Source organism: Pagrus major, chromosome 14, assembly GCF_040436345.1.
Source record: "Pagrus major chromosome 14, Pma_NU_1.0".
Taxonomy (NCBI): Eukaryota; Metazoa; Chordata; class Actinopteri; order Spariformes; family Sparidae; genus Pagrus; species Pagrus major.
Window position 1 is genome coordinate 14,961,788 of NC_133228.1, and position 23,470 is coordinate 14,985,257.

General features: G+C 40.2%; 1 protein-coding gene and 1 non-coding gene across 4 annotated transcripts in view; both read right to left on the reverse strand.

Moving 5' to 3' along the window:
- Positions 1-23,470, reverse strand: part of LOC141008223 (ELKS/Rab6-interacting/CAST family member 1-like) — a 132,356-nt gene that overhangs the window by 13,834 nt on the left and 95,052 nt on the right. For all 3 annotated transcript variants that reach the window (XM_073480481.1, XM_073480480.1, XM_073480482.1), the window contains 3 exons: positions 21,575-21,722; positions 12,705-12,812; positions 4,204-4,389 (listed from right to left, as the gene is read on the reverse strand). In XM_073480481.1, the coding sequence (XP_073336582.1) occupies positions 4,204-4,389; positions 12,705-12,812; positions 21,575-21,722 (442 nt within the window). The remainder of the gene's footprint in view (positions 1-4,203; positions 4,390-12,704; positions 12,813-21,574; positions 21,723-23,470) is intronic.
- Positions 14,645-14,717, reverse strand: trnak-cuu (transfer RNA lysine (anticodon CUU)). Its single transcript has one exon. It is a non-coding gene; the product is annotated as a tRNA-Lys (tRNA).

Sequence of the window (23,470 nt, forward strand, 5' to 3'; positions counted from 1 at the left end):
TCCTTATCTCCGTGCTGTATACACTGAGCGATAATGGTTTCAGGAGGGTATTAGGATTTCCTAAATTGGCCAAACCCAACCCACTGAATTGACATGCAAATTTGTGCACGCTAACAAGCTGACAATGACACATTTTGGAGTGGTAATGCAATGTTTCAATAGCTCCAGAAATGTAAATGTGTGGGAATTGGCATTTAGGAGGGTTAACAATGACTAAACTGGAAGATGACACGCAACAAACATCTGCATCTAAATCCAGATCATCACATTGAAATGCTGCAAACATTAGCACATATTAAGAAGGGCTTTAACAATGTGTTTCATTGTTGTACTGCTCAATAAAGGACTTTTGATTCAGTTCACATGATGGATTAAAACAATTCAACATGCATTTGCTCAAAACCTGCTGCAGTTGTTGCGCTGTGATATCTTCTATTTTTGCCACAACTGTGTTTTTGTTTGCATTCTGTATTGTATTTCATTGTGGAGCAGATCTTTTGTTTTTCTACATCTGCTGTTGAGAAACAACCCAAACATGTTGAGAAAAGCTCCAGTTTCTTTTGAAACCTCAGAAATTGAGGCACTCCTTATTTTTGCTGTTTTCAAAGTGTAGCGTTGGTTGAAAACTTCATCTGCACGCTTAAAAAAAATGCTCTTTAATTTGGAGATTTTCGAAGACTTGAGGTTTTTCTACTGTCAAACCTGTCTACAGTCATGTAATCAGTTTACCTTATCTTTACAGAAAGCAGGGATTTTCGCTCTCTAAGGCCTGAATTTACTGCTGAGGCTCATTGAGGGTTTCTTGATCTTGATGCAACCAGTTATCTGTACTGGGAGTTTCCCAGCTGATAAACCCTCAGGACTGACTTGCTCTCACCACCACATCACCACCCTTTCCTCGAACAGTGTCAGTGAACTGGGTACAGAAGCAGACTGTCAGGTATTCGAGTCTCCAGTGGTCTTTCATGATTATTGGGCCTTCATGTTAATGCATCTGTGGGAGGGGGATATGTAGGTTTCCATGTGTGTGTTTGTGTGCTGACCATGTGTGTTTTACATGCTATTTTAGTATGATCCTAATAGCTTTACAGAGTGCCAGGCATTTTAACAGAGCCAAGGAGAGGCTTGTAAAACACACACACACTCACCACAAGACAGAGAAGAGAGGCTGGCACACTGGAACATGGTCGTCTTGAGGGAGTCTGTGAGAGTGTGTGTGTGTGCATTAAGAGGGTCAGCCAGGGTGATGGTGACACATGATGAAGGAAAACGAGAAACACGGGCCTGAATGAAAGACAGGCAGTGTGTGTCTGCGATTGTGTGTAGGCAGGGTCGGGGTCTAAAGCAGACACATGGCGCCAAGTGGCACTGCCTGGGTACGGGTGGGTTTGGATGGAGAGGGAAGGAGAGGCAAAAAGATTCAAAACTGTGATGTTGTCAAGGGAAACATGTCACTGAAAACAGAGGAAAAACATTTAAAAAACCTACAAGCTCTCACACCTACAGTGACACGGAGCAAGTGTGAGTAAAAGGTAATGATGATGGAGGCACTTAGGAGGAAAAATAAAGGCAAGAGGAATGGTTTTCCTTAGGGGGAAAGAGAAAAGCAACTGCATGAAGAAAGAAGTTGAAAGAGTGATGGCAGAAATGGAGCGTGATGAAGATGATAAAAGAATGCAAGGAAAGAAGAAGTTCAGAGTTTTCACCCAAAAACCAAAACCTCAGAATAAAAGGAGTGTCCTTATTGCTATACAAGTATTATAATTAACTGTTTTTTCCCCACCCAACTTTGACCAAACAATTCAATGAGCGTTCTCTAAAATAACTCTTTTCTGTGTCAGGATAATCTCACAAGTGCTCAAACCAGCATTTAAGCAATTCTTCAGTTTATGACTGAAATTAGATTTTATCTCTAATAAAGCCAAGGCAGAGTCATTCCTATGTTCCCAGGGTCTTATGTTCCCAAGAACCAACATTCCCAAGATTTTTATGGCACATGACAAAGGGTCCTATGTTCCCCAGTTCTAAGGTTAGGCCACAAAATAATAGGAGGGTTTATCGGTGTCAACAGGATATTGAACTGGGGAAAAGGAACCCGGGAACATAAGACCTTGAAAACCTAGGGCCCTGAGAATTTAGGACCATTGGTAGTTAGGACACTGGGAAAATTGGACCTTGGGAACTTAGAAACACTCCCATTTACTAGCAATCCTTTGCATTTATGTTGCTGTTTGAATTGCCAAATCATTCAATAGTGGTTGGGATTGTTAAATACAGTTTCCCACATTTCAGTCATCTCCAACCAGGAAAAAAACCCAATGCAAAAACTGAAAACTTATTTGACAGGATCAATCAAAGCAAACATGTTGTCATGTCATGCCATAATATACAATGCTATACTATGTTACCTTATGTTGCATTTTAATACAGCGCATGTTTTTTCAAAATTAAGGGTATCAATACTGCAGTAGAAACACTTCAAACTAGAAAGACTCAAAACAACTCTTGCGGTCAGGTAACTTTGACACGAGACAATAGAGTTCACATCCTGTCTCGTACCAGGAGTCAACATTGGTTCCTTCTAACCGTGACCGCAATGATTCCCTAACCTTAACTTAACCAGAGCAATCATACAAGCAATTTCTGCAGACACAATGTTTTGTGTGATGGACTACCTTTCCTGAGAGCCTGTATCCAATACGCAGAGGGAAATTGAAGAATTCAAAACACTGTAGCATGTCTTGAAAATGTTCAGCAGAGATTTAAAGGATACGTGATTTGTGGTAAATTGGTTAGAGCGGCGTTTAAGATCTTTTTCCCTAAGTTTTGAATTTGGCTTGAATACGGCCACGAGCACAGTTTGGTTAAAATGTTTTCAATATTTTTCAAAGTTTTTGTAAACATTAGGTAGGAATAAAATACTGCAGGGCAGTATTAAATTTTGTTAGAGAAGTTTTCACAACAGCCCGCATAATCAGTTTTAATTCAGAGTACGTTTTTCTTCTTTTGAGCGACCCCGGCCACTGGACCACAGATTACTGTCTGCAATTTTTGTGTGAAAGCAGGCTGATGATTAAAAATATATTCAGTCATGGTCTGTCCATGAAAGCCACCGGGACCATTTCTCTGTGCCTTTAAGTCACGCAGTGATTAAATGACAAGTTAATTCAGTATATTTAAGTTTATTTAAAGTGACACCATGCCACGCTGTGCCATATCTGAAGCACTCATGCTAAACAGAGACATTTCCCAGCATTAAGACATACAATAGGGCTTTCATGAAGACTGTAGGAAACTAGAACTGCTGTACCCTAACCACACACTCTGTCACACTGCTCTGTGAGTATGTGTATGTGTGTCTAGAGTTACCGTCCTTCAATGTATACCACATGTAGTGACCGTGTATCCCCTGATATGTTTTCAATATGTTAGGGAGAGAGGGTAAAGGCATAGACAGCCACAATTTTTTTAAATTTAATAGTATACTGTTTATATTCAATATCTGTAAACACTACTGGTTAACATGACAACGCAGCTACAGCAAAGGTTAGCCAGCCTTTCTTGAATTTTCCCCAAGCCTCACCTTTTCTTTCTTTATTCTCACGTCTCTTTTCCTTGCATTCCTTGCACTCTCACATGACAACTCTTTTGAGAGTTAAATAAATATACTCTTCATCTCCCCTTCTTGCTCCATATATGAACCAACCCTCCTCCTCCTCCCTCGTCCAATGCTGCCAAAAGCTCGAAGCAGAGTTTACTCCCTGTAAAATAAAACGTCTGAAAACAGTATTTGTTCCGCAGCCAGGAGCTTGTCGTCAGGTGACCCGCTGGAGTAAATCTTTTCAATAATGTCAAAGGCAGCGCCAAAAACCTGCCAGGCCGACCAGTGCATGCCCTATTCCTACACACACATCCGCACAGTTAGAGAAACACACACACGCAGCGAGAACAATAACACAAACCCACAGACGTCATATGTACAAGCAAGCACACACAAACAAACTCGGCTGCTGATTTTTTTAATTTAATAAATTGAGAGTGACAAAATGTCCTCACTTTTTTTTCTCTTCATATTTTTCAATAAAGGGAGCACATTCACTCTACCTCACACATGCGCACACACACCCACAGGACAGATGTCGTCCGTTTGCATGATTTTTCCTCAGCTTTCGGATGCACATTAATACACACATATGGTCTCACCTGTTCCTGCGTCATGCTGTGCAGCTGCGAATGCCAGGAGGCGGAGTCAGAGCGGTGATAGGCGGGGGGCGGGGCGAAGTCCTGCAATATGATTGGGTCTCGCTCCTGACACAGTGAGGTCAGGTGACTGATGTACAGCTTCAGTTTGCTGCGATTCTGATTGAGATCCAGGAGAGGAGAGAGAATCTGAAGGAGGACAGAAAATGAGATGGATTCATTTTATTGCACACAAAATGTAACAACAAAAAGCAGTCGTTCAATACTACTGCATGCTGAGCTGTACTAGAATAGCAACACAGAGTCTTGAAGAGAAAGAGAGAGAAGTCAGAATTCGGACACTTAAAATGAAATGGCCGACAGTAAATTTAATTCAATATATAGGAAGTAGGCAGTGATCTACTGTCCGTGTCTCTTCAGCACTTAGCAGAATCTCAGCTCAGCAGTGTACAGTTTAGCTCATTGTAGGAACTGCAAGCATCACCAAACAAGTTAATGGAGACTATAATGAGAACTGGGCTGAACAATGGGGTGAGGCGAGATGAAAACTGACATGGGAATGGAGAGATGACAGAGGTTGGGATGAAACAGTGAGAAATTACTGCTTAGTCTGAAAACTCCTTTTGTTAAAGGCAGCTTGTCAGTACTTAAAGATTTCCTTACAAGCATATTTCTTCTATGTTTTATTTGAAGAACCTGTTGATTGATGTGAAAGCTGCTGCTTTAAAATACATTTTAAAATAAACTTTTAAGACACATGATCTATCGTTCTCTGTATCTTCTGAAACCAGGTATGTTCTTTACACGATTATTCAGAAGTGATGTTTCTGCTTAAAGTTGGTGTAATCTGTTTTTTATTTCAAATAAACGCAGTCACTCTTTCTAACGGGAAAGATGGAAGTCTTGTGCCTGGTTTTAATAGATTTTAATAAAACAACTCAAGTGAGAGACATTAATATGTCTAGAAGAGGCCAAAACTAGGAAAATAGAAAATCACTCTTTCAGTGTATGTGTAATGAAATTTGATACTTTAGTCATAAGGCAGGTTTGGTCTAGGACTTAAAACATGACCACAAACACATGGCCAGACAATATACCCATGAGGAAAACAGAGTGGCCTTTTATACAACAGAGGCAGAGACCAAAACATGTTCACTGTTGTTGAAAAAGCACTGATCATAACTGAGATACAATTCAGATTCCCATGTTAACAGCAACATTTGTTTCACAGTCACCATGACTAATGTGTGTGTGTGAGCGCGGGAATGATGAGCTAAACAGACATACACACATTTTGGGGGTACAAGACAGGACAGGACCCCCCAAGAGATACATACACAGAGAGACACAAACACACACACCTTTTCCCTCAGGGAATTGCAGGATTTAAGAGCAGAGGAAGCATGTTAAGAGTACTGATAGAGTGTGTGTCTATGTGTGTGTTGGTAAAGTATATTCAGTCCCAGAGGTGTCTGTCCACACCCTGCGCTACATGCTCATCATCACTCAGCACACACACACACACACACACACACACACACACACACACACACACACACACGCTCAGGAGTTTCGACAGCAGGGTCCATTCAGCGCAGTAACAGTTTTTTCTCCCTAGCTGTACTTTATCTCAGCTCTTTCACCTGATTCTCTCTTTACAGTTTAGATACAAGATTTTCAAATATCAGTGTGATGTCATCTCTGGTTTTGATTTCACGTTTAATCTGTAGGCATTTAATTAAATTTAGAATACTCCATTTCTCTGTGTCGTCTGGAGGGTTTCCCGTCAGTGTGAATTATGTCAATTTTATTGAAAATACTTGTTTCTGATTGGTCTGCAGCTGCTTGTTAAAACTATGTACCAGCACACCTAAAGCATAGTTTTGGGCAACAGTTAAATATTGCTCTAAATGGCTGTGCAAGGAATATTTAAATACATGTAACCATAGCAACCTCTCTGACGCCTCATGTCAGCTGACTAACTTAAACATGGGTTAACCAAGTGTACATCACCCATTGTTTTTCCTCTGGTATGGCATTATGGTCTCTGCCATCTTGGTTTTTTGAAGCTATGCGCGGATCCAACAAAGGAAATCTGGATACAGTGTCGAAGGCAGAGCTCCATTCATTCCTATGAAAACTACTCAGTGGCGCACGAAGCCAAAAGTGCTTGAGGTCCTGGGTATAGAATTACCAGGATCTCATTCAAGTTAGAAATGATTTAATCGTGCAGCTCTTCTATACTTTCAAAATGTTAGTGGACCGAATGGATCAAATTCTGGTAGTGAAACAAGTCATTTCGGGGGTTGTGACACTGAAAAAAAAAATGTATCCACTATTCAACAGCTGCATCTTTCACAATGTAAGCCTATGGGGAAAAGTCTTTTTGGGCCCCAGAGCATGTGATGTAATTTTACCATTTCACCACTATGTAAAACTGGCTTCTTGCGCTCTTCCTGAGGCTTAGGCCAAAGGTACACTTGCTTTTAACAATGTGTTTGGGCACGCATGAGGGCTGGCTGGCTAGAATAGAATATATAACACTATATGACATACATGAATATATAAAATAATGAACACTTTCACTTTCATCTCATCCATTGTTGTACACTGTTGCTTACATCCTGTATTTACTGCATCAAATAAAATGACTTTGACATTGTCTCATTACTCACATGCTGTATTTAAATGACTGATGTGATAACCAAACAAAAACAGGAAATGAACCTATCCCAGACACACGTCTTGAACATATTTTCTAAATCTAAAACCCAGCCTCAGCTGTCAAAACAGTGCAAAAACAATCTGCAGATAGGCAGATTCTCACGTATAAAAAAACTCTACATATACATCCAACATTCATTATTCAGTAACTTCATTTGTTTGAGCATCCTGGCAAACAAATGAAAGGACTAGATGTGGGTGGTTTTTGTGGAGGGGAGAAAAAAAAATCTTATTGCACGCTGTTCTCCGGCAGCAATGAAAGCTGACAGTAAATCAAAGTAACTGTCACTTCTGATTCTGAGTCCTTACCTTATTTACTGCAGCACACACACACACACACACACACACACACACACACACACACACACACACACACACACACACACACACACACACACACACACACACACACGAGCTAGGAGTAATGTTTTGTTTTTTTCGAGAGGAGCTAAACAACCTTCCTGGCTCACAGCTGCTTATTTTTGCACAAACACATACAGATACTGCATACATACACTCTTACATACACTATATGTGTGCGTGTGCAGAAACTCAACACATCGCTTCACAGAAACACACACACACTTTCATACAAGGTTGTTGTCGAAGTTGTAAATAGTGCCAGTTACAGTATTTTCCAGTGTGGACCTGCCAGTAGGTTACAGTCCATTACGAAATACATTACTGAACATTTCCCTGCGGAGAAGAGCGGGAGAGCGAAGGAAAGGCAAAGAACATTCTGCATTTCTAAACACCCCCTGTTGTTGTATGTTGTGGTGTATACTGACAATGGCGCTTTCACTCCAGGGCTGTTGTGTAATTTGACAATACGTGGACAGATCTCTTAAAATCTGGATTTACTGCTTTAAAAACATGCTCAACATATGTGCAACAGCTGTTCTCTCACACTTTCTAATCCGGACTCTTCTGTCAGAAAGCTTAAAAAAAAACGACCGTCCACACTTTCCAGACCTGCAGCGGCGCTCCGAGGATCAAATACAAGACAAATGAGAAACAGACAGAAAGAATGGAAGGAATGATGGCAATATAAGGAAGACATTTGGAGAGAAATAACAACACTGGTGCTTTCTTTTCCTTTTGGAGAAATATTTAATGACTTACAGAAAGAAATGTCTAAAAATACGCCCTGAATTAAGCCCAGTAATAACAATGTGAAATATGAACAAAACACTGGCCTCTGAAAGTCTCTGCAGCACTGAGAGTCTTTGAATTAACTGATTTTATTAAGGTGTACAGTACGAGTATGTTTTTATTGTATAACACGACCTGCAATACTCAACATATGCAGCGTGTGTGTTTAATGAGTCCACAGTGTTTTCCAATGTCTTACTGTACTATGGAACAATCCCAAAGGAGACATCATTTTATACGGCACTGTGTGTGTGTCAGAGTGTGTGTGTTTGTGCCTCTTTATTGGCCTCCCATGCCTGCCTACCAGACTCTTACTGTACTATGAAACAACTCCAAAGAGAGACATTCAGCTAGCCTCACTTGCTGGACACAGTTTTAAAAAAAACTTCTTTGGCCACATTATATGATGAAATCAGGACGTCACCACAGATCCCTCTGAGACACACACACATGCATACACATACACACAAGTGCAAATACATTCATTTGACCAGCAACAGCTACAGAGGAGGAAGCATTTTTACACTTTAAATGTGCTGGAATCAAAATAATCTCAAATAAAACCCCTTTTGATCAAACGCACACCTACAAAGATTGGCCCTCCAATATTATCACTACTGAAGAGCCCTTTAGCAAGATACTTAATTCCCCACTGCAAAATGAAGAAAATCGGAACTGTATCTGCACAGGGAAAAATAGTTTTCAGTCAAAACAGCTAGTCAAATCAGTCAATCAATACAGAATTAATCTGCAAATATTTAGCTAAATCCTTCAACTTTTCAAAACAAACATTTGCTTGTTTAAGCTTCTTAAATGTGATTATTGACTGCTTTTCTGTGTTTATTCATTGAAAATTAAATATATTCGGCTTTGGGGAAAAAAGCCCCCAACCAAACAAACAAACCAAACAATTAATTCTGGACAATTAATTCAAAAAGGAAATAATTATTATTTGACAGTGAATATATTGACAGAACGCGTTCTGTTCAAAACCACCAAGGGTAAATTAAGATAAACCAAGCGTATAGACAGAGCAGACTTCTCTGTCGATGTGGCATTGCACTTCACTGTCTGACCCCCAAAATTCATCGGGCCGTCTCCGCTGCGTTACGGCACATTTCAGCAGCGTCACAGAGGCGGCTCTCAGTTCTGCTCCTCGGAATATAAGTGCCAAGTCTTTTTTTTTTGACGGAAGCAGACTGCAGCCGCATCAATCTGCACAAAGCAGATCGAGCCAGACAGGAAGTCAGACAGCGGAATGGCATAGTGCATCTACCCTTTACAGACTTGCGGTCTACAGCACAGCAAAGTAGGAAATATTAACAATAAACAACCTTAAAATAGACAAATAACTAAATGATTTAACTCCTTAGCCTACTCAACCACAGTGGAAGCACAAAAATCAAGATGAAATTATGAAATAAACACAATCTGAACAAGTCAACAACATCAGGCAGGCAAGACGCTCTTCTTCCGAAACACTCCCAGTGGGATATGAACCCGCTTGGTATTCCATGCATTCAAAACCTGGCGCTTACATTACCCACAATGCAACCAAACCACAGACAGTCCAGTAAGAGTTTCCGAGTGAGTAATGCTAGTAGTTAACGGCAAAAGGAACCTCAAACAATGAAGAGCAGCGGGCTACAGAGGTCTGGTAAGCTCGCTTCTTCCGAACTCAACACTCAAGCCAACAGACGATTCCTCGAGATATCACTTAAAGTAAATTAGCAGAGTTTAATGGTGCACTACGTAGTTTTGGGGGATAAATTTTAATCAGAAGAATATCTTCCTTGACTGATTTTCATGACTGAATAAACTGAAGAAACAAAGAAGAAACAATTTCATACTAGTTTACCTTTTTAATATTTGCAGGACCCTTCTAAGTAGCCAACTTTCTAGCTTCAAACACTGTTCTGAAGACCTTATTTCCCTCAGAGGTGAGCTTGTTTATTCAGTTATGGATATATATTCATTACATAAAGGTTTCTCTGTTTGTCTCAGCACCTTATTAATATTGTAAATGTGTTTGAATTATGTTTCCAAAACTAAATAGCGCACCTTTAATTATACTTTTCTCACTAATGCAGTTGTACTCCTCAAGATCAGTTCATCTTAAAGGCTCTTCATTCACCTTACTGTTGTGGGGTGAGGGACTTGGCTGCAATTGAACCAATATATCAAGTATTCTTCTTTTTGTCAATGTGTATATGAACACTTGAGAACACATTGCACTAAATATTAACCACACAAGAGATAATGTTCTTTTAGTCTTCTAATTTTATTCTGTCAAGTAAGTCATGAATAACTAACTTCACTAATAATAAAAAAAATCAATAATTTAACCACCATCAGAAGTATTATTATTTCAAAATTTGAGCTCCTGTTTTGCTTTGATATAACAAATTCATGAAGTCATTTAATAATGAAAACCTCCAATCCAAAACACTGAACTCTTTGATAGAAATACACATTTTCACCTCTTCTGTCTTTTTCCACTGATGCATCTATACCACTGAAGACCATTAAAAGCACTGAATACCATAAAAATGTCCTCAACAATGCTTGGTGTGTGTTAAGAGTGCTCTCCTGTGCGTCTCTGCTCCAGTTGTTTCTGAAGCATTTCATTCTCCAAATGTCGGACAGAATTCCCTTACTGAAAGAAACACAATCACTCACTGTTCTGATGTAATGCACTATGGCGAATTACCCGCCTTACACACCAAGGAGAAGTGTGTCTGTACAGTACACGTGTGTGTGCAACTGCTCATGAAGACGGAAACAAAAAGAGACTTGAGAGTCAGCTGGCTGACCTGCTTCTCTCAGCAGGGAGGCGCTACCGCTAATTAATAACCAGGGTCAAACTTAGATCCGTTAGTGAACCTTTGGGCTTTTAGCATCCCAACGGGAAATCCCACTGGAGGAACTGAGCTGTGCTAAAAGCAGCATGTGCTACTCATATGTGGTACGGCCTCCACTGTCTTGCCAGCAGACCAGACCAATACTTAGAATATTAAAGGTCCAGTGTGGAGGACTTAGGGGGATTCCTTGGCAGAAATGTAATATAATATTCAGAATTACAGTTTCATTAGTGTATAATCACCTGAAACTAAGAATTGTTGTGACCTTAGAATAATCCTTTCTACACCTTCTACATCATCTTTCTATATCTACAGCGGGAGCATAGAGTCCACCATGTAGAGGGGACCTTTTCCATTTTTCATGTTGTTAGCGGCCACTGTAGGGGAGGATGAGACGAGGGGTATTTTGTTGGTTGCAATCTGCAACCTCACCACTGGATACCACTAAGTTCTCCACACTGGACCTTTAAGATTGTGAGGCCAAATTTAAAAGATACTATAAGCATTGCATAGTTTTAAATCTAATGTATTGTCTTGCGAACGACTCTATTCTGCATTAAATGTGTTAATATTGATTGTAGGAGTGATTTTTTTTGTTCTTGCTTGACTTGAAGGTTGCATGTGCAATTAATGACCTCGGTGCCTATAAACACTGGAAACAACCACTGCGTACTGTGTACTTTTACTGTTCATTTTGGCAAAGCAGCAGCTTTCTTATCATCCAGTACATCTCACATATACTGTCAAGCCGGTTCATCTGAGAGATTAACATGTCATGAAAGAAGATAAAGCATGGAGACGGACATTTGAAGCATCCAGTAAGAAAGAGAAACTGATGCACAGTTACAAAGACGTACATGTAGAAGATGAATGAAAATATGTGAGAGATGAATGCAAAAAAAAGGAAATGATCAAAGTTATTAAGAAAGGCAGAAAGAAGTGTCGAAAGGTGTAAAAATACACACATAAAATAGGATGAAAATGAAGAAAATGAAAGTTGTGGAAAAAATGATATGAAATGAAATCAAAAGAATGAGTCGAGATACTGAACAGATGAAAAACATAATTCAAGAGCTGATTCGAAAATATTCTTCTTGAAGTAATGAATGGACCTCACTGCAGTCACTCACACAAGAAAATGACAAATTTCTTACGCAAACTTAAATTACTTTCAGATGAAGATGAAGAAGGGTTTCAAGATTGAGACTGAAAAAATGAGCATGGCGAAAGTGAAATAAAAAAAGGAGTGAAATGACAAAATCGCAGCACCAGATCACAAAAGTCACGGATGAAACAAAAGTAAGAAAGACGAAGGACGAATGACGAGCACATCCAAATGTGGTTGGAACCAGATAAAGAAGACGCTCACCCTTCTGTACAAAATGGCGGACTGAGAGAGAAAGAAGGCATGTGATTCGCTAGGCCCAAATGCCCTCCTCATCGTCCTATTGGTTAGTTCGGTCCAGCCGCAGCGTGAGTTTGGAGAAAGCAGGAAGTTAGTTTGTCGAAGCAGAAATTGTAGACAAACAGCAAACTTTTTAAAAGGACATTAGCTTCAAATACGCCCAAATATCGAAATGTGAAACGCTGTAATTGACTGTAAAGTCTTTTACTTGAACATAGACTTGTTAATGATAATTATAGGAAGATTGGAAATGTTAAATTAGAGCATGCTGTTAACCGAAGAGTAATGATTAGTTTTTGGAGTGTATTAGGGACGATACTTAAACATTTTTCCCAGGTGAAGGCTCATAGCAGAGATCTTACCTGGTCTGGGGAGGGCTTGTGATTGTTGGGCTGCTCTGAGTTTGGAGAGGAGACCTTCAGGTGGTCGTCCTCATAGTTGTCAGCCATCAACTTCATCCGGTTTTGAGTCTACAGAGAGAGAAAGAGAAAGACAGAGTCACAAACAAAGCAGTGACAACACGCATTTTGGGAACAGAAAATTACATTCATGTTTGAGAAAACACCAGAAAGCAGTGTGTGATAAGAGGAAAACCCAAGCCTTGAATTCCTCCAGGAGTTAATTTGCAGAGAGGAAGAAGAGAGGAGAGTGTTGGACGACTGCCATGAGCTTAGCCTTCGCTAACACACGCTTTGTGCGTGTGTGTGTGTGCATGAAAGACCGAGAAAAAGTCATGGAGACAAAGCGAGGAATCTTCAGGAAGAAAAAGATGGAAAGAGATCATTTCTAACTCTCCATTTGTGTTTTAAATATTAGGTCAGTTAGGTTGTTTTAAAAGGGAACAATAAAGACATCATGTATTTTGCAAATTTGAACTGCACACATTAACACACACACAAACACACACACACACACAAACACACACACACACACACACACACACACACACACACACAACCTTTGACATACCACCTGTTGTGAAGCTTGTTAACTGCTGCAGAAAAATAACAGACTTGCTAACTTGCCACTTGGGGAGAAATCCATAAAGACTAAGACAAATATTAGTCTGTACACATACAAGACCTGTAAATCACTACATGTGCTGTACACAAAGCACACACACTTACAAGAACACTTTGATGTACAAACACACATCAACATACAGTGTGCAGACTATCCTCATTTTGTCATTTCCATTTTCTCTCCCCTTCTTTCCCCCATCATTCTCATCTCTTCCTGTTTGTCCTTTAACTTCTCCTTCTTTTCTTTCCTCTCAGCTCGCTCCTCCTCTCTTGCTGCTCCATCTGTTTCACATGTTATAGTTACATTTGAAGCTTTACAGTAGGCCTGGAAGTGAGCGAGGGAGTCAGACAGAGAAAGTGAGGGAGGGAGTCAGTCTAAATCTGTCAGTCTTGTACAATCTAAATCCCCTTAGCCTCTCACTGAGCCCCACAAGGAACAGGGGCTTAAACAGGCCAGACTGAGGTTTTGTGTGTGTGTGTATGTGTGTGTGTGTGTGTCTGTCTGTCTGTTTGACAGAAACTAAAAGAAGTAAGTACCAACTTTCATATGTGTTTGACTGAAAGCTAAATGAAACATTTGAGTTGTGTGTGAGCAGGAGACAGTACTATACCAAGTGTGTATTCCAGCAATATAACTGTGTGTGTTTGTTTGTGTATGTACATAAGTCAATTTGATGAGAGCCTCCCCTGGCGTGCACACACACACATTCATTTCCTCATTTTATAAAGACAGCTTTAAAATAAACACACACGTATATTTAAAACAAACATGGAAAGTAAACAGTTCATCTTGAAACCGCATAAGTACAGAACTTGGAGTCCACACACACACACACACACACACACACACACACACACACACACACACACACACACACACACACACACACGCACACACACACACAAACACTGACGTTGTGGAGTGGTGTTTATTTGTCTCTATTTGTGTGTTCCTCTTCCCCCGACAAAGTCCTTAACTGCAACCATTTCAATTATTTATTGACTTTCACAAAACTCCACAAATTATCTTTTCAACCCAAAAAGATGTTTTGTGCATGTTCCTTAAGGTTACACGCTTGTCAACTGGAGAACCAAGGTCCACTTGGGGAAGAATTTGTCAATTCTTTAAGCAGGCGCTTGCACCAGTTGGCCATCCTGACATCTGGAAACCAAAGACCACTTAAGTTATCATTACCTTACAGCAACCACGTAATATCTGTCCTTGGTTCAGCTATCATTGACTATCGGCTCTGTCAGTGGACAGGAGTCCAAAAGACCAACGCCCAACATGGGGCTCGAACCCACGACCCTGAGATTAAGAGTCTCATGCTCTACCGACTGAGCTAGCCAGGCTTCAACCTAACTGAAAAATGGGTCAGATTTCTTGATAGCATTAATTCTCATGGACTGAAAAGATACAAAATTGTGTAGGGCTGGATTTCTGGGATGACTCTCCTCAAAATGCACGGGATAAGATTATAGACAAAGAAGATAACGCTGGGTCGTCAAGATACAGGGATGAAACCTTGAGGTAAATTCTCTGTCAGAAGTGGGATTTGAACACACACCTCAATTGTGAGACCAGAGCTCCCAATGCTTGGAAATGAGTCAGTCCTTGAGTCTTTACTTAAGCGGAAAGGACCCTAAAACAACCATAAATGTCCTGTGTATAGCTGACATAATTTAGTTTGTCTGTGTCCATACATCACAAGTCCGGTACATCGAAGGGAATGTGATTTGATGAGCTGAAAGAGCAGTCCAAAACATCTGGCTGACCATAACAAAATGATGTCTCTTTGGCAAGTGTACACAGAATTGAACCCTCAGCAGTACATCCTCCTTTCACAGATTTTCCACATTTTAACAATTTGGCGTGATAACTCAAGCTGTGGATTTTTTCTTCTTTAAGGAGCCATATGAAGAATATATAAAGCTTTGAGATAATTTGTTTTTTGGAGGTCGAATCCAGGATACGTTTGGAAAATACATCCATCTCTCTGTCTGTCCTCTGCCTCTCTGAACTGTCATCACTACACTTCTAGCCTAAGTCCCCATCCTCTATACCTTCTTATCCCTCTGTTCTGCGAGTCTGCTTCTGTTCTATACATTTTCTCTTCATCAGCAGGGTCTTTGGCTTTGACTTGGAGCGATGGACGTCTGAACACACTAAATATGAATAAACGATTAAACTTAAATTAAAAAAAATTGCTTCTCCTTATTTTAGAGAAAGAAAGACTTGGGGACAGGGAAAGAAACAAAGGACAACAAAGGAGGAGTGAGAGGTGGCAGATTTAAGTTGAAGAGGATAAGCTGTGTTGAGAGGGCACCTGATCTTTGATTTCTCCAACATGGCTTTTCTACATCCAAATCTCCCTACCCCTCTGCAAACACATTGTATCCCTCTTTGTCCCCTCCTTTCTCCTCATCTTAGAGCTTTCTGAATCTAAATAATCCCCAGAGTTCCTCCCTTTTCCCTCTTCCTGTCTTTATCTCTCAGCTCTCTTGGACACAGTATTTTCTATGATTAAGTCTATCCGTCCTGTAACAAAATGTACCTAACACTGTGCTCCTTTGTCCTCCTTTCTCTCTTTCTATAATGATCTTAGTTTTTTTTATTTAAAGTCTCTTTCTCTCCTCTTTTTATTTTTTCCTCTCCTCTCTCTCGCTTTCTCTCCCTCTTGACTTTTGAGCTCCTTAACATGCCCCCGTATCCGTGACTAATTCTCTCTCCCACTCTTTTCCTCTATCGTCTCGGCAACATGTCCTCATTTCCATATCTTTTCCTTTCTTCTCCTCTTGTCATTGTTCTGACTCTCACAAGTTCCTTGTCTTTTTAGTTTTCATTTTATTGTTTGTCCCCTTTGTTCTTTTTGCCCTTTCCATTTTGTACTGACCTCAACAATGTTCTTGATATCTGAAACATACATGCAACAAAGATTTAGAGTCAGACGTCAAACCAACAAAATAGATTTTGTCTCCATGTGGTCCATAGCAAATCATATTCCAACAAAAATTAACTGGTTTGGCTGCATCAGCATTTAAAATGCTGAGCTAATGCAGCTAAATCAATTCATTTCAATTTAATTGTTTCGATTGCTCGACTAAATATGTGCAAATTCTGTGTAATTTGGCTCTAAAATTTGTGCCACTGACCAATACCAAGCCATCTTGACAGTGCAATACAACATATTACCATTGCTGTCATTATGTACTTAGCTCATTTAGCGAGAGTATTGGTGCTTACAGGGAGCCTTGAGACGGGCCAGGCCGGGCTAGCTGGTTAGCATGCTAACTTCAGTAGATAGTCATAATGTCAAAACTTATTTTTTCACATTCTGTGGATACTTTCAGTTAATTTTTGAATGTTTTCAATTAAAATTCTTGTAAGTTGCGATCATTCACTTTTATTTAACCTCCTGTTTTGTGTAACCAGCAGAGAGTTAAGTGACAGTCGATGGTACATATGTGTCTTTTGAATAAATTTTAGGGGCTGTCTTTTTTCTTTAGTGAACAAGCAAACATTCTGACTGACAGTTAAGAAGCTCTTAGCTAGCTTGTTGCTTCCCCAGAAAAGCTCTTCGCTGAATGAATTGATGTGAAATCACAATAACAAAATGTCAAGGTGGAATAAACGGCATGGTACGGAGAAAATAGAAGGAAGCGCTGGCATGTCCTGGCTGCCAGACATGTTAGCAATTACAGATCGAAAAAGGAAGAAGATGTGTGCAAGATGGAGAGGACACGAAGAGAAAGCAGGCTGAGTACAGGTGAGGGGAAAAAGAGAGGTATGTGTGGAGAAGAGAACAAACTGAATGAAAGGAAGAAATTAACACCGTCCTCTCCTCATCCTCCTCTCTCATTTTCCTCCCTGGCCTTTCTTTACATCGTCCCCTTTTCTCTAATTGTCAGGAATGCTGACCTCAGCTCACTTGTTTCTGTGCCAACTCTCTTCCTCACTTAATCTAATCATCACACCATTATTTCACTCCTCCTCCTCCTCCTCTTCCTCCCTCACTGTTCCCTCCTTCTTATTCTTCTCCCCCTCCATCCATCCTTCCTGCAGCTCTCTGCTGTAACCCACTGACAGCGAACAGAATGAGAAACAAATGAACACGCAAAGTTAAGTTAGGGGGAAAAACTGCTGAGTCATGCTTAGACGAAAATAATTTCATCGTGATAAGGCTCTGGGGAATATTAGATTAGATTATTGTTTCGCCTTTCTCCCTCCAGTGGTGAAAGAAGACCCTTTGTTGATATCTTTGTAATTATCAATAAGGAAAAGTTGCTGAGTCATGGTTGGACAAGACCTATTTCATCGTGATAATGAATTAGATTACTTTTTTTTCACCCGTTTCTCGGTCAAAAAGATAAAGTTGTTGATAACTGGAAAATTACAAATGAAAATGAAAAGTGTCTGAGTCGAGCACTGAGGGGAATTATTTCATACTAAAGTCTCTAAGGAGTCATAAATTAGATTAGACCCACATTTTTTCACTTTTGACAATAATAGCTGGGGAGGCCATGATAACTGTTAACAAATAATGATGTACAGAGGGAGACAAATTAATAAAATCCAGCTGACTCTAGAGGGAAAACATTACAAAAGCTGTATTAAAGAAGTTTTCAGGATTTCATGCGCATGAATATAAACTGTAACTAAGTGATTTCTGTCCTAAATACCAGAAATATCCCTTTTCAACTGCAGCTACTTCTAAATTAAATCCTTCACACACTCATCGTTTACAGGATTCAATGTTTCAGAGGTTTCAAGTGTCTGAAGTGTTGTTTTGAACCACAAAGTCTGGTTATGTTTTAGAGATTTAAACATGTTTTTGAATGTTTTTTGGATCTGTGATTGTTTAATGTTCCCTGTCTTTTCTGAGGTTTTCTTTTTGCATTTCTGCAATATCGTTTAAGACTGTTGTGGGTTAGGTAAAAAAAATAACACCTACGAACTTGGAAAATACCAAACCATCATCCTACAGAGCTATCCAAAGCCATTAACATAAGGAGCCAAAGTCTTAAAATGGCCATATTAGAGCCAAGCTTCAGCCACACAGGTGCGGAACAATGTCCAAGGCCACGGCCACACATGCACCACCTGTAAATGTTAACCACATGTGTCTCCTGCAAGGACAGATGGTGGTATACTCCTCACCTTCCACCTCTTCTTTCTCTTGTTCCATTTCATAAAATATTATAATCACTCCCTCTTCTTTTTGCTTTCACACACTCTTCACCACAACTTCCCTCTCTCCTTCTCACATGGATTTCGTGTCTGTCTCTTCACCGCGCTGCTGAAGAAATTAAAAGTGAGAATGAAAGTGAGGAGAAAGGAGACTGTGAGAAAGATAGGAAGAGAGGGAGAGTGACGAGAGCTGAGGTCACTTTGATCTACAGCCTCCTGTCTACACTGCAGCTGGGGGTCAAAGGGCAAAACACAGGAAACACTTTCAGGGACACCATATATTCTTAACACCCACGCAGGTGTGTTTTTTATGTTTCTTTTATGTTAATCTTCTCTGATGCATGCACCAAACTAAGTTTTCTTGCAAGCCTATTTTCATTATAAGCGCATGCACTGCATATTCGCATTCACTCTACTCATTCATTCAGTCATTGTACACCTTGATCTGAACCTCTTAACCATCATTGGTAACGGTGGTGCTTCGAACCTGAATTCAGACCAGATGTGAGTCGTCAGCGACATTTAAGCACTATAGTAGCAAAGCGTCTGCACAGTCAGAACACACTGACTCTGATCTCATATCAAACAACAAGATGATCGGCAAAAAACACTAGAGAAACTTCCAAAAACAGCAATTTGGACCGTCTATCAGACAGGTACAAGTGAACCATAAACTTTACAAAACTTTAAAACTTCTGCTTTCCATTTACACTTCAGTCATTACCCCTCGTGGCAAACATTCGTGTACAGCTCACCGACTTATTTTCGTCATCACTGACTTATTCTTCATTATAATTTCATACTCTGTCCCTGTCCATCTGTCAGGCAGGCTATCAGTGGCAAAGGGTGTGTGTATGTCACTCTAAAGGAGCAAGCTAAAAATACCACACCAGCCTCAACTGGCTGGATGGTTACACTGCAAACACACACATACATGACACACACGGACGGGAATATTGAGGAAGTCTCGGCTGTGATCCATCATTGAGGGACTGAAACTTATGACACCACAGAGAGAAAGAGAGAGAAACCGAGAGAGACACCAAGAGGGGAGTAAAACCGCTCACACCCTTGAACACACTCACACACACACACACACATGGCAGCAGACAGTAGAGTCTCTGTGTTGTCAGTAACCACCTTCGAGACCCTGAGGTGTCATAAATGACTTCAAATAGGATGGAGAGAAACAGGGGTGAGGGAGGAAGAGAGAGGAGAGTGATGCATGCTGTAATGACTTCATTTGACACAGCCACTCTCTAACACCCCCTGCTTTTTATCCTAAACACCGATTCAAACACTCTTTGACACACACACATGCACATGATCTCTCTTAAGCGTGCAACATCCATCTCGCAGAATCCTTTTGAGCTTACTCGATCCATTAAGTGGACTTTTGGCAATATACAATAACTGGAAATCTTTTGCAAAAGAAGAATTGTTACATCTTATCTATCTGAGTGGTTTTGAGGATGACAACTTCATCATTATTATTTGAATGGCAGTTATGGCTCTTAAATCTAAACATGTTGTACACTTGTGTAGGACCCTTTTCTCACTCTTACTAATACCGACACATGCAATCATGGAAAAATGTCATGGTTTTGGTTTTCAGTTTTTGATGTTTCCTGTTTTATTTCTTAGTTATTATCCTCATGTGTCTTGTTGTGACTTTCACTTCCTGTCTTAGTCTCTTTCCCGCCCTTTTTCTGTGTACACCTGTGTTTTATTTATTAATCATTCCCGTGTCTTTGCCAGTTTGTCTGTTTCCCCACGTCAGTCCAGCGTCTAAGTTCTCTGGTCCTGTTTCATTCCTGGTGTCTCTGCGTTTGCTCCTCATGTTCTCGTCCCTTGTGTTTTTGCAGTCCTGCAAAGAGTTTCATCCTGGTTTGTACTTTATTTAATTCTTTTATTTCCCTGTAGTCTTTTGGATTTTCCCCAGCCTGTTTTGTCAGTGTTGTTTCCTGCCCTTTTCATTACCTGGATTTGGATTTTGGACTACAGCTCATGTTATTAAAGCTTGTTTTTTCGTTTCCTAATCTGACTTTCATGTCTGCATTTGGGTCCTCATCTTTTCGCAAGTCATTACAAAAAAAGAACAGCTGTAAAACAATAAATACATGTTTCTGAACATGACAAATACAACAAAATGACTCTTTGTATTATAAGAAATTTGATTAAGACCACTAAAATGTGGAAAAAGTCTTATCATCAAATTATATTCATGTCATTTATTTGAAACGGCTAGAAAAACACCTCCACAGCTCTGACTTTTGACCTTCTTGTGAACAGAAGAGAAAAAGAAGAAGAGAACCAGATACGGACACAAAGAGAGAAGAAATAATACAGATGGAGAGAACTACAGCGAAGAAGAAATCCACCAAACTCCCAGTAGGCTCATTCACTAAGGGGTTGGTTAATTCACTGGACCCACGAGAACCTTTACTGTGTGTGAGTGTGTCCCTGAGTGTGTGAATAGACCTCTGTGTGGAACCACAGAGGCATTTGGTCATGTTTATATCCTTGTTTTTGGCCTGGCTGAATGTGTACATATTGGTGTGTGCGTGCGCGCAAGTCTGTGAAGGTGTACCCATACCAGCAGAGTGACGTGTGAGGTTGTGTGTGTTAGTGTGTGTATCTGTGGACAGAAAATGTAAATAAATACAAATTCATATGAAAGTGTTGTCACCGGATTTGTAGAGCATTTGAACTCTGTGTGTGTTTGTGTGTGTGTGTGTGTGTGTGTGTGTGTGTGTGTATGCGTGTGGTGAGTGTGGGAGGGGTAGGTTAATCCTAAATTTACTCTCGGTGGTCGGAGGACTGTGGTCACATCTGGACTCAGTTTCTCTCTGCCTCTCTTGTTTTTCTTTGCTCCCCTCGTCATCGCCACCTCACCTGTGCTCCCGTTCTCTCGTTTTTTTAGTTTTTCCTCTCCATCACTTCTCTCTTTTAAATAACTGACCAAACAACTTTCCTGGTGTCCACTTGGATGTCAAAGTATATGTGTTTACAGTAATCCTACCTGCTGTTTGAGCTGATGAACCAGACTATCCTTCTCCCTCTTCAGAGCTGCCACCTCTTCCTGGGTTTTCTTCTTCTTGGATGAGGAGAGCTCCAGCAGGGCGATGTTGGCGTCTTTCTCACTTATGGCTGCCAGCAGCGCCTCTTGCCTGTACAGAGAACAATCATACATTTTGTTAGCAATACAAGAAATGTACTTAATCAATTTGATTTCACTGAAGCCACACTTGGAGTGCTAACTGCTTGAATTTCTGAACTTTAAAAACACGTTATTTCCTGTTTTAGTTAGTAGGTTTCATCCTCATGTGTCATGTTCTGTTTTAGACTTCCTGTTTTTGTTTGTTTCTCGCCTTTTTTTTGATTGCCTTTATTTGTCCCCTTATTAGTCTTCCCTCCCTATTGTATTTAAGTCTGTGTTTTTCGTTCACTGTTTGTCAGTTTGTCGGTTTTAGTCCTTGTGTTGCTTCCGTGTTTTGTCGTGTGTTACCCAGTCCTGTTTTGCTCTTCGTGTCTTCCTGCATTAGCTCATCATGTGTCTTCAGTGTTCCTGGTTTTGTTCCACATGCCTTTTGCAGTTTGTTCTGTGTTAAGTTTTTGTATCTCTCTCTTTAGTTTTTTTAAATTTGCACCAGCCTGCTTTGTGTCTGTTTTGTTGTCTGCCTTTCATTTTTGGAGCTCGCCTTTTGTTTTTCAACCCGTCTGTCTTGCATTTGTCTCCTCTTTTGCCAAACCTTACAGCACGGCAAAATGAGATCGAAACCATTCAACAGCGACATCTCTTTCCTGAACTCGTCGGAAATTTCCTGCAGATTATCCAAAGTAACAATTTTCTGAAATGTCTTTTAACAACTTTATGAACACCACACAAAATTATTCCAGTCACCTCCCTTGGTAATCTGGGTGGAGACAGAAAACCCAAAGATGAATATCTCAAAATCTGGACAAAGGAAACCAAAATGATCTGCATGGCTAGATACTAATTTGTGTCAGCTTTAATGTCATGGTGAATCCATGGCTTGTCAACAAGTCCTTTTAATTGGAGCTGATTTAGAAGGATAAAATTGGAGTATTTTTCCAAAAATTAGGGCCTTCCTAGTGGTCAAGTATGACACATACCATACAATAAAGATGTTTCCAGTTTGTTCATGGTGGGGACCTTTATGCCATATGCGTCGCTTGTTTTACTATCAAGTAAAGGCAAAAATGGCAACAAATATTTGTTTTTCACCCTCTCTCAGCTTTACTTTTGGTCCTTTCTGCCGTGGAACTACGAACATCTCTTTCTAATTGCGGAAAAATTGTAATAATGGGGAGACAGTTGGACCCAGCGACAGAGTAGAGAGCTGGCAGTGGGAAGTGTCTTGCTTATGAAAACTTCAGCTGTGTACGTATTGGAAAAACGGTGGCTTGGAGCCTATAACTTAGGTTAAGTACAAATGGCGCATGGTATTTGGCTCCAAAGCTACAAAAATGAGCAATTAATCATTGTGTTTAACTACCTTTGACTTTATTTAACAACATAAAAACCTCCCACTCTCTGTTTCCTGAGGCGTATTACTCTCTATCTCTCCCCCCTGCCTGGATTGTCAGTAGGGCTGACAGATAGATAGCATTCCATGTGGTTAGGAAGCAACAAGCCGCATCCCATCCGTCCCATCAGCCACAGATCTGGCCGGGCCTCGTCTGAGGACACCCAAGGCTCCGGATTCTCAGAATTCTGTCCATTTCCAGAGAGAATCTAAATCATAAAGCTTTGTCCTCAATCCCACAAGGTTCAAACACAGGAAAAGATGCAAACTTGCATATAAAAGAACAAATATGTTGCCTCTCTGTTCGTCTGTCTGAATTTTGCCTCTTAAATACGTTGTGTTTTCATGTAAGAAGAAGATCTAGTGGT